Raw genomic sequence first — 12,612 nt, 5'->3', positions numbered from 1 at the left:
ACTTATTTGAATAAGGCTGTCGGGTCTCTCCCTTCTTTGCCTTGTTATAATGAAGCCAGGGGAAAGTTGGAGAGATATCTTAGGGAACAATCAAAACAACAAACATTTTGAAAAATAGGGTAAAGCAGGGAAATATTAAGAGGACTTGGGCTGTTTATCTGAGCCTGTCTGCGTGTAAGCAAAGTAATTTGGAGCTGAACTCCAACATTCCGCTTGTTTCAGGAGACACTGGCCACTGCCTGAGTCCAGATGTGCTCAGGGATCAAAGGCTGCCAGTGCTCAGACGTGTGCTGAGGCAGAGTTTGTCTGGGTAAATCATTAGAGGCAGACACATGCTGAGAAGGGTTGATCATCCCAAACACAGAGCAGGGAAATGCTGCTCATTAACCAGCACTGCACGTACGGGGGTGCAAAGAACTTCAGGGAAAAAAAACTCCATAAAGGGGAGTTGAAAAAGGTAAGAAGAAGAGCATGGAGTTCCTGGCAGTTGCAATTCTCAAGTTTCAACTTCACACCCTTGTCCAACAAATAATTTTGGGATATTGAATGTGATTCTGCCCCCAGAACAGAAGGATGTCCCAGCAGTTCTCCTTCCAGGAAAATTGGCATGATTTATTAACGGGGCTGCTGAAAGGCAGCTGGAAATAAATGCCTGCCTGCCACCCTGCTGGGATCCTGGAAAGGCTGTGCTTCATTTCAGGCTCTAGTGCTATCTTTTATTGTGCTGCATTGTTATTAGCACTATGTGAGCACACACATGAATAAAGGGAATATAATGAGTGTTGAACCGCACTTATTCCCAGTGCTCCAGGAGGAGTCTGCAGGGCTCTAACGGAGGCAGGGGAAGAATGGGGAGTTAGCAATCACATGCTTTGCATTTACACTGGAGTTTCCCAGATAATGGGAACCAGTGCAAGCCAGCAAAGCCTTGGGAAGAATGAATCCCCCTCCTCTGACACTGGGGTACCAGATAAGCCTTCTCCTCCCACATCTACTTGGTCATGACACTCTTGGACTTGAGAGACCCTCTCTGAGGGCATGGAAAGAGCATCCACTGAATTCACAGATATAACTCCCAAAACCTTTGCTGTTTTCACCCTAATTCCCTGTGAGTGAAGGAACTGGGAATAGTCCTTGCAGCCTTCCCTTCAACAGTATCATCTCTCCCATTCACAGGGATTGATTTTCTTCAATCCAGGGCTTGAGGATTGAAGCCCCCAACAGATCTGAGCCAGGAAATGGCTTCTTACAAAGGAAAATCTTTCAGAGAACATAACACTTTTCTTTCTTGGCTTCAAGATGAAAATTGGTGCATTCTTGATACTTTATGGGGGAAAAATACCTTGGAAGCACTTTACTGTTGTCTACGTAAATATTAAAGCCCATTTCCCTCTCCCCAAGCCTTCCAACCATTTCCAAACTGAAAGTGCATTTAATAACAGTACATTTAATAATAGTACATTATGAAACAGCTTTGGTTAAGATTTGACAATGGATTCCAAAAGCTGTAAAGTCATTTAGAAACACATTACAGTGACCACCTCAGTCAATCAGATCCTTCGAGGACTTTCCACATGGAAAATAAAGTCACTCTTAAAACAAGGGAAAGAGACAGGGCTGGGAGAGCAAAACACTCCCTTCCGAGAGGAAAGCACCTGCTGGTCCTTGGGCTGTTAATTGAGAGATACTTCCAGGTTTCTCCAAGGTGTGAAAGCCTCTGAGATTCCAGCACTGGGTGGAAAAATTGGAGCCTCACCAAACTATCGAGTCTGTCCATCATCAGCTTCTCACTGACATGATGCTGTTTGTGTTTGACTGCCAATCATTAAACTACAGAGCTGTCCTCAACCTGCTGAAAGCCTTCCAAAAAGTGAGGGCTTAATTAACCACATGCAAGGGGAAAAATCCTAAGCTCCACTGCTCAAAAGTCAAGTTTTCATAGTGCAGAAAGAATTCCTTAAAACCCAAATGGCTCAAGGGAGTTGTTTGATCTTTACCATCTCTCACTTGCTCTGTGCTGCTCCCTGTACAGTCCAGTGCCAACCAAGGTAAGAGGATTTACCAAACTGAGAAGCAGAAAGGGGAAGCTTTACATCCTGAAGAAAGAAAGACCTTTTAAGTAACATCCTGTGTGTTTTCTGACCCAGGAGTTATCCATGAGTCCGTGGACCAGCCCATCCAACAAGAGCTGGATACTTTCAGTTCCATCAGCTTTGAATGGACTGGTGAGAAGGGAAGCAGTTTTAAAACATGGAAATGCTGACAAGAAACATAAAGATAAGTCTTTTGAGGGTTCAAGAACTCAGCATGGAGAGTCAGAAATGTGTCCACAGGTTTCCAATCCATCCTCAACCCAGGCAGTCTCCTACTCTGACACCACATTTTGGAACTATTCATTGACCTATAAATTGGCAGGTAACTGCACATTTGCTGAGCCAAAGGCCTGAAATTAATTCTCTTTAAGCTGCTATCTCAGTCCACCCTTCCTTCTCTCCCTCCCCCTTCTTCTCATTTTTATAATTAAACATCTGAAAGTACTGCTTGTTGGGTGGTATTTCCAGCTTCAGTCATTGCTGGCTCCAGCATAGGAAAACTCCTCTTCTCTTCTGAATACAGATCATTTGGATTCTTCTGTGTGAACTATTTTCTGTATTGCTTGGCTATTTTTTAATGATATTTTTATTTGTATTTTCAATGGCTGTGCAAGAGCTCAATTGATACAGCCTGTGTGAGTATGTTTTGCTACATAAACACAATTATTTTTGTTATATACACCCACCCTGTGTAAGAAATGACATTGTAGGCTCACAAAACTGTAATGTTTCCCATATGCTGAACTAACTAGCTGTCTCAATGGATCAAATATAAATATTGATGCAATATGTGCCATTTTACAAATTAATCATGTACAGAGCACGCTGGTTATGACAGATTCACCCACACTGCCAATTCTTTTTGTCCATAATATCCAATGGCCATTGATACCTCCAGGGATGGACCACAAGAAACAGGAGTGTCCATATGGGAACAACTGAAATTCAGATCTGAGGGGAAGAGAATTCTTATTTTTCTGTTTTAAACACTTTTGCCCTTCTGGAGGGTTGTGAGTGTCTGTGAGGGTTTGTACAGGAGAGGAGTCCTGGTCCCTAATCAGGCAGTTCATCTCTGAGTTACTTCTATTTCTGTTCCACAAGAAATTTTGGGTGATGGATTGGAGTCCATGTAGAATTTAGCTCAGGAAATATCCTCCTGTAACTTCCCAAGCCTTCAGATTTTACGTGAGTCAGGGCAGCTCTGCTGGAACAGGAGCTGGACACTGCCTATTTTAAATTAGCATTATCTCATCTGCTTTGGATCTCCAGTGACACCTGACCATTGACTCTGTGCTTAGATCCCTCAGCAGTTCGTGGGGTTCTAGAAACAATAATTCTTGGTAACCCCTTATTCACATATAGAGACTGAAGGTTATGTGTCAAAACCCCTGTGTTCCTGAGAGAACATGCAAATAATACAAAGCTTTTTCCCATCCCAGGAACTCCTTTGCTTCTGTTCTATTCCATGCTTTTCATGGGATAACATGGAAGAAAAATAAGGGGAAGCAGCTTGTTTTACTTTTTTTCACACCCCACTGTAAAGTACATTTAAAAACTAGTAAGATATCAACAAAGTCTTGGTTTTGTCACTACACTTTACTCACCAAAAGCCCTGATACTCTTTTTAGCCCTCAGATTACAAGGCTACAGACCCAGAAATGGAAAAAAAAGGCAATTATACAACAGGTTTCTGTAGTTCAGACAATCCTGGATTTTGTGCACATACACTAAATAATTTATCAAAGTACAATGCTAAGCCAAGTTGTTGTAGGGAGACAAGCTACCCGGTCTGGAACATCTTGTACCACAGTTTGTGGTGCAGGAATATGAATAATACACGGAAAATACTCAAGTGAGGAGACAAAGCCAGAACTGGATGTGTCAATCAAATGCAAAAAGTGGGTACTGAGTGTGTAGAAAACTGTTTGCCAGCAGCAGGTCCAGTAGACCACTCCAATTTCTCCTCTGCCACCTGTGGCCTTCTGCTGCCACTCTGCCTAACCAGTTTGCAGAAATTATTTTTGAAAATCTGTCCATTTTCCAGTTTATGCTCCCCTTTCACACTGTATGACAATCACTTTGGAAAGAAAGTAGTTCTATAACACTGTTGTTGTGCCAGGACAGTCCAGTATGTGGCTTATTATCATTGTGGATTCACCAGCAAGTTAAAGGAGGTGTGATATGACAAAATATCAATGAGAAAACCACAGACAGAGCCAAAACATCTTCACCTCTTCAACTGTTAAATCACAGCAAAGACTGCCCTTGATCTCCAGCCCAGTCCTGCTATAAAAGGAGGTCTCTCTTTTCAAAGAGACCTTAGATTACATCCTCAAGTAGACTCTGTAGCCCCCACTGGAAAGTTCTCATGCTATCATGAGTCTCAGACTAATCCTCCTTTGAGAAAAGCCAGCACAAAGCCCTGCGTGTCACCACACTCAGCTGAGCAGCTGCTCTTCTCCTCACACCACTGCCCTGGTACATCTGACACTTTTTTTAGCTCTGCTGCTGCCTCAGTTTTGTGTCAACCTCAGCAGCACAGAGTGAAGGTCTGTAAGAGGTCAGAAAGGGCTCTGCTTCCACGAGCGTTCCCTCATGGAACGCACGCACAACAGTCTTGAGGGAGAACAAAACCCTCAGGGAATCCTCTCTCTGAAAGCCACTTGTCACTGGGAGAGAAATATGAGAAGATAAAGCTACTGTGAGCTGCAGGTTGCACTGCCCTGCCCTGTCTCACCAGGACTGAAATGACTGAGAAAGCAAACCTGCAAAGCCCAGAGGAGCCCTCACCCTCCTCTTGTTCTGCAGCCTGCTACAGATTTTCTGTGGCTGAAAAATCCATGGAGAAAGTAAATTCTCCTTGCTAGAGGACCATGTGCCCTTCAAGAAGGGAATGTCAAATCCCTATATCCACAGTGAACAGGGGTTCCAGTCTGCTCAGGAGGTGGTAAGGATAAGTGCATTTGAAATGTTCGACCTCAAAATCAACTCTAATAAATAAGGACATGACAAAATTGGAGGAAGAGTTTACGATTCATAGAAAAAAAAAGGAGTAAGATTATAAAAAGTCTAGTTGATTTAGGAACTCCTATGCTAAATTTAGGGCTGACTTTGCTCTCTGGTGCTTCTAGGCTTGATCAAAGTAATAACCAAGTTTACTCATTCCAGCTGCCTTTAGGTGTAGGGGATAAATACAGGGATGATTTTGTTTCAGGGATAGAAAGGCTGACACCAAAAGGCTTCACTCATACTGTTTAAATCTGAGCTCAGCTCATGGCTTTAAAATGAAACTGTAATAACTTCCCGAAGTACAACTGAAGGAAAACTCTCTTCCCTTAGTGCCCAAATGCTTCAAAGAATCTGTTCCTGCTTTCCTTCTCAAAACCCTCCTCTCATTGCAGCAGTTTTTTCTCTGCTATGCTCATCTACATCCATTCATCACCCAACAATGATGCATGAGTTCCATTTAGGAGCATCTAATGAAGGGAAAAGATCTATTACATTTCCTAGACTAAATGTTCACAGGCAATGGTTACTGCTAATTTGTCTGTTACACTGACAGTGTGCCATTCCTGCCTTTAAGAGCCTTTAGCTGGAAGGACGACATAAGAAAATAAATAACAGTAATACCACCCTCTGATTTCAGCACTTATTCTCTTCTCCAGGCCCCCTGCAATGCTTGTTGCCAGGCTTTGTCTATGCTGGGTAAAGAAATAAGGAGAAGAGTAATTAAATGAATATGTCAATTCAATTGGTTTAACAGGCAGCTGGTGAGACAGGGATCTGTGGCAAATGGGGTGCACAGGCACATATGGCAAATCTCAGCACTGCACTGCATGGAAGGCAGAGGAGTGTTATAAATGAGTTCCCAAGGCTTTCAGATCTGCTCAGCTTCAGCTGATCATTCTGCATTCTTTCTCAGCCAGATGCAAATGGACTGACTGTTCTGAGCTGTCAGCACCTCCCTGCACAGTCCCAGGCAGTTGCCCCCGACTCAGGGTGCAATTTGCTTCTCGTGAGGTACCTCCAAGGCTCTGAGCTCATCAAGGAATTCATCTGGAGGGAGCTACTGCTCCTCCCTGCAAGAAGCAAACGTACACTGCCATAATGTCTGATTTACCACTTGTGGCTGCTCTGAACTGCTGGAGCAGTAAAGCTGGCCAGCCCAGAGGAATGGTCAGTGGCACACAGCTGGAGGTGCACAGCTGGCCCGACTATAAAAGGTTATTAATGGGTTTTTTTCCAGTTTTTTTTTCAGATACAGCTAAAAACAGGGAAAAATTAAGTAACGTGGGATGCCCCATGAACCTGGCTCTATGCAAAGTACTTTGAATTATAAAGAATCAAACTTGTATTGGCTCCCAGACTCTTGCTGTTCAAATTAGAAAGACTGAATTAAAAATGTCTCTTCAGCAGCATTTGACAGGAAACAGTGGGAAGTGTCTCCTGCAGCAGTGCAGAATTCAATCCAAAGATTTTTCACTTCTCTACATTGCTATAAGTAAAGCTGCTTTGCTATAAGTAAAGCTGCTTTATGCCTCCAAAGCCTCTCTTACACTCAGGTGAATATTGTGCTTATCCATCTCCCTGCCTGGAAGGCTCAAAGCAATAAACTCAGTGGCTCTCAGTCCCTGTTCACAGAAATCAGAATAATGCCAGATTTGGTGTGCCCTGCACAAAGAGGAAGTCCTACCACAGGATACAAATCTAGATGAGGAGAAACTTAGAAGCAGAACTGCCAGGAATAATCCAGCACTGACAGGGTTGCAGTAGCCAAGTGAACTGTCTTTCACACCACTCTTGTGTGTGCAGCAAACTTTGAACACGTTACATGATTAGGAGAGAGAAAACCCACCAAGTGTCTGCCCTGTCACAGTGTCTGTGACAAATGACTTGAACCCAACTGCAACACATCACTAGGAACACCCATGAATGACTTCCTGTCAATTATGATCTTTAAATAAACATTTTCTTCTCTCCCTTTCCTTGTCCACACCTTAAATCTCCAGTTAGTATGGGTCTAACAACTCCATTAAATTTTCAAGGGACCTGTAACACCAGCTCTAAGAGATGCCCTCCCTAAGCATTCAGTGTGCTCTGTTACAGTCTCACTGCCCAGCAAAACAGGAGAGTTTTATTACAAAGATCTCCCACACCTAATTTTGGTTCTGTATGTAACTTAGAGAGAAATAATCATTGCAGTGGTTACAGGCCATCACACCTTCACTCTAAGGAAAAGAGAACCAAATCTGAAGACTCTGAAGAATCCTCTTCATTTCCATCCTTGACTTGTCTGACCAGAGGCAGAAGGAAAAAGCATGTTCAGGGTTTGGCCAGTCCATCCAAGGACAACCAAGGGGATATTGATTGTCCCATTTGCAGGACAGCAGAAGAAAACCTCCCCTAGATACTCTCTAGTTTGCTCTTTATGTGACCCAAGTGAGAGGCAAAAAACCCTGGCTTTGTCTGTGCTCAGGGCTGCAGGATCTGCTCTTCAAACCTGTATTCTCTAGGGGGGAGCTTTAAATCTAATTCTGTGGGAGAAAGGGACCCTTTTCATTACTGCAAGGGCAACAGGCCTTTTGAACAGCTTTGATGGGCCCCTACAGTAACTCACCTTGGCATCACAGAATAACAGTCAACAAAAATCACACAGGGGAAGCTACTGGCTCGAGCAGCTGCAGGAAACAAGGGGCAACTGGTATTGAAAAGCTTCCTCAGTGTTTCCAGGCAGGAACCGGGTGGACCTAAAAAGCATCCAATTCTGGCAACCTACCACATGTAACAGGGTAGTGACAATTTGTAATCCAGTTTGCAGCTCCAGTGTTTTTTTCAGTGATTCCTCTAATAGCCAAAAAGGAGCAGTTAAGCAGGCCAAGATTTCCACTCCCATCTGCTCCCCTCACAGAAGTCCCTTCCCACCCAAGCCATTTGATGACTACACGCAAGCAAATGTGATCACTGAACATTCCCAGCTGTTCAGCAATAATATCATAACTGGGGCATTTTAATTCTTAACCCAAGACACAGGGCTGTGGAGCACTTGTAGTGGGTCTGATAAAACAGGGTTGTGCTCACCTCACAGACAGCCCCCCAGCCACTCCCAGAGAGGCTGCCCAGGCTGTACCTGACACTAGAAATAAAACAAGAGAAGGTTACTCCACCTGGCACTTGCCATGTACACAGAGGTCGGTCTCGTAGGGCCCACAGGGAGTCCCATCCAGGACTCTGTCTGTCACCAGCACGGGAGAATCCTTCCCCAGGGGAGAGCAGAACAGCTCACATGGCTTATCTGGGAAAAGAAACACAACATCTGCCTTTAGGAACAGCACAGACAAGTGTTTGAGGCAATGGGGATGCATTCTCTGCATGAATGGCTTTGGGTATCTCATCTTCAAAGGAACATCAGCCTGTCAATTCAGGCCTGGCATTTCCCCACTTCCAAATATCAATATTCAAAGGGTTACACTGATGAGATTGGGCTTTTAAGGTACAGAAAACCATTGAGTCAATACACTTTCAACAGTCTGAGAAGAATGATCAAGTGACTGTGTGTGTGTCTCAGGATACAGCCACTGATTTTAGAAGAACAAGTTCTCCAGTCCCTTTCTCCTCCTGATAGACCAACTTCTTGCATCAGTGTGCCAGTAGGAACACTTATATACCCACATGTAAAGCATTCTTGCATTCATATTACTTACTATTTTCTTAAACTGGTATTTGTGGCCCTACAAACATTCCTGGCAGCCAACTATGCTGCTAGAACTGCTAGAGAAAGAACCCCCAAATAATTGCAAATACATCAGTAGAGAAAAGTTGTATCTTTCACCATGCTAATGACAATCACTAGCTATTAAGACATCACTTTGGAAAAGCTACTATTGTGTTTAGCTAGAGAAGGAGTTAAGTAAAAAAGCCTTTTCAAACATTTGTATTATTAACTGGCAGCATTCAGCAGTGTCAGGGTTTGCTGACTGCCTCTGCCATATGTTTAAGTAACAGATATTTAGGCAATATAATGTTTTTCCTCTGGAGCAGATTCTGCTACTCATGGACTTCATCCAAGGAAGAATCTACAGACCCTCAGCAGCCTATAGTTCCTGACTGAAAATGGAGAAAGGAATGAAACAGCTCACCCCTGGAAAAAACTGGGAGAGTTTTCTGTGACTGAAATGAGTCCAGGAAGTAGCTCTGTATTGTGCATTCATCCAGCAAAACTATTTAGGAAGTGGGGCAGAGGGGAACAACAAGCAAAATCAGCCTGAAGGAATTGTGCTCTTGGAGGGTCTGCTGTGGGAACTGAAATGCTGCCTGTGCTCTTGTCCTGGCATCAGAGCTCATCTGTCAGTGCTGGCACAGGGAAGGGCTCATCCAGTGTCTGGTCTTCTGGTGTCAGTTCCAACACCACCCTCCCCTGTGCAAGGATGTCTTTGGGATGACCAAGTGAGACCAGCCTGGTGTGCTTTTCAGCAGAGTGCAGGGAAAGATGTTTACTCTTCCAGAAAGGACATTATTTCATATCCACCAAAATCTGGTTGAATAGCAGATGAACAGCAAGATCCAGCACAGGAAGCATTAAAGGAATGTAGGTGGGACAGGCAATCATGCTGACAGGCCCAAAATTGACACATATCAAAAATGTCCCAGGGAACCCCTCTTTTTTCAGTTCCAAACTAACTTGAACTTTCTAATGTTTAAATGCCCAAATACCTGCCTGTTCAGACTGGGAATCAAGTTAAGGCACTTCTCTCCCGGCATTACAGAAAGAGGAGCAAAGGACTGACAGCTCTGTATGTTCTGTTAAGAAGACTCAAAGAACAGCAGGGCAGCACCAAGAACAACTCATTGTACTTAAGTCTTTCAGTTGCAGCTTAGGGGGACATTTTCTAACCTTCTTACCAACAAATGGGAGCCCTGCAAACGAAATCAAGAAGCTGCAGTGAAAGAACAGCAAAGAATTCCAGAGGAAGATGAAAAAAACCTCACCATCAACGATGACAGCTGTCAGGAGGCTTTTCTTCTTGTTGGTGTACCTGTCATGGGCCTGGCACTGCTGGTCCCTGAAGCTTGGCACACCTTTGGGGCAGGGTAAGTTCTCACACACCGTGTGCTCCACGCTGGCTCCACGGCAGTTCTTCCCACCTGGCCCTGGGCTATGGCAGGAAAGACAAACCAGGGTCAGCACCAAACACCCAAGGCAGAGGCAGCAACCCAGAACATTTCACCTTTCTCCTCCCACCATTTGCTTTGCCTCTGCCTCAGACACTCTTAATCAAGTCTGCTCAGCACATGTCCTCTAAGGTTGTCTTCAGCAGTTTGAAATTAAGATAACACAGAAGCAGCTACAACCTGCACTGTAAACAGGGCACCCAGAAAAAAATCTGTGCAGCAGATAATCTCCACCCATGAAAACCATTCCATTTTACACATTTGTTTTCTAAACATGCAGGAAAGGCAACTACTCCAACATGGGGATTAAGCATCTGCAAAACCTATTTGTTCTTATTTATGAATCCCCAGAGAAGAAGGAAAACTCAAACTCTCAACAATAGCCTGCATTTTCTTTGCAAAATAAAACAATACACAAACAAACAAACAAAAAAGACTCGGCCATCCTAACAGATAATTTCTTTAGCTACTTGCTAACACTCTCCTGAATTTGTCACATACCTATCTCTCCCCAGCTGTAATCAGTGAAGATGGATAAGGTCATGTTCTTACTCTTCTTTAACAGATGGCTATAAAAAGCAACTCCAGCCAAATTCCAGTTTTTAGCAGTAAGGCAGTTCATTCCAAAAGCTTCTCCCCCCTCCCTCCCTGAAGAGCAATGAACATCAGGTTATATCACTCAGCTAATTGGAAAGCAAGGCCCTCATTGTACATCATTTATTTGTGTCAGTGGTCATAGCAGGAGTTGCCCTGTTCATGTACCACTGGCCACAGGACTGGGCCTTTGATTTCCTACCTGTGCTGGCCTGGATGAATCCAGCATTTGGTGCAACAGAAATGTGTGATTCTTCACAGAAAAGCTTAATGCCAAATCCCAGCCTAGATCAAATTTTTACAGTAGCTCCATTAATCCCAGAACGAGTGTTTGGGGTGTTTTTTAATGGAAATGCTGATCTCCAGTGACACTGGAACATCACAGAGAGTCACCAGCACAGCCTGGACATCGCCTACACGCTCTGCTGACACCTCCCTCTGCCATGGACACGTGTGAGGCAGAAGCTGTGCTGGGAGTGCTGCAGAACCTTCTGGGGGGATTGTCTGTGCCTCAGACTGTGGGACAGATACTGTGTCCAGATGCCTGGGAGCACAACACAGGCTCCTTCCTACACAGACCCTGCACTCACATGAACACACCAGACACACAGACTTTGGTTTCAGCACCATCCCTCCGGCTACAGCAGAGGAGATGGAGCCACTGGATGTAGGTGACTGTGCATGTTTGTGGGTACAGGGAAAACACAATAACAAAAGGGAGCAGTCAGAACACCCAAAGAGTAACAGAGCACCCTCTCAAAAGCAGAGGATCAAGTGGATGGCCACGGAGCAGGAGACACAGCAGGACAACTGCTTACATCAGCAGCTGCTTTGGTTTTTATCTTCAGATGTCAGTAATTCATGAGGGAATTCCCATGAGTTTGCCAGTGCAGACTAGAATCAATCAGCTCTCACTGTTGGCAATATGGTCACTGGTAATACTAAAGTAGCAGCTAAATCCATCAAGAAAGGTACTTATGGAGCACCCACCATTCCCAGACAGTGGAAGCTGCAGGAACTCCAGGCCTTTTGTCCAGTGCTCCTCTGTTCTGCCCTTCAGAAGCCCGGCCTGTCTTCCCTTTCTAATTAAGGAGTAAAATGAGCTGCCTCCCCCAATGTAATTTCTCCCAAACTTGAAGACTTGCATGCACTCATCAGCCATAAAACAACAGAGTATCCTGCAGATCCAGGGCAAGTTTCTACTCCCAGTAACCCTACAAAGAAAACTGTATACCCAACTGGACCTTCTCAGCTCAGCTCCCCTCTGTCCAACAGCATCATATTTTTGGTAGCACACTGCTGCTTTCTACTACACTAACCCTTGCAAAACAGTAGAAGAATATCCAGGATTTATTCAAGGGGTTCAGGACAAGCAGATAAACAGACATGGACAGGCTGTCAGAGAACTGGACAGCACACAGCTCTGCCATGCTCTGTCTGGGTTGGGAATATAGAATTTTTTATTTTTATGTAACTGACCTCTGGAATAGTATTTTGGTATCACAGGCCTTGAAAAAGGATCCTGAAGGTTTCATCATGCAAGAGGAACAGCAAGAGACACTCTCTCTGGTCTCCCACAGACAATTACCAAGCACTTGTTCCTACATCTTTCTCTTCCTGCTTCACTTCATTTTTGTGGCTTCATCCTTGTGTCCCTTCCACCTTTCCAAATGCTGAGGCCACGAGTTTGGGCATTGGAAAAGAATCCAAAGGGAAGGATCTCTGTAATGCCAGGTCCCAAGCCCTGTGTACTGTG

At 44.3% G+C, this 12,612-nt stretch overlaps 1 protein-coding gene across 1 annotated transcript in view; it reads right to left on the bottom strand.

Annotated features, from left to right (window-relative positions):
- Positions 1–12,612, bottom strand: part of ADAMTS17 (ADAM metallopeptidase with thrombospondin type 1 motif 17) — a 165,563-nt gene that overhangs the window by 56,592 nt on the left and 96,359 nt on the right. The window contains exons 13-14 of the mRNA XM_027714826.2: positions 10,080–10,246; positions 8,258–8,385 (exon numbers count right to left, since the gene is read on the bottom strand). Of these exons, the coding sequence (XP_027570627.1) occupies positions 8,258–8,385; positions 10,080–10,246 (295 nt within the window). The remainder of the gene's footprint in view (positions 1–8,257; positions 8,386–10,079; positions 10,247–12,612) is intronic.

The sequence above is a fragment of the Pipra filicauda genome, unplaced genomic scaffold (genome assembly GCF_003945595.2).
Source record: "Pipra filicauda isolate LSUMZ 115617 unplaced genomic scaffold, ASM394559v2 scaffold70_size2993248_pilon, whole genome shotgun sequence".
In the NCBI taxonomy this organism is placed as follows: Eukaryota; Metazoa; Chordata; class Aves; order Passeriformes; family Pipridae; genus Pipra; species Pipra filicauda.
Note: the sequence above shows the minus strand (reverse complement) of the source record. Positions and strands in the feature narration are given on the sequence as shown.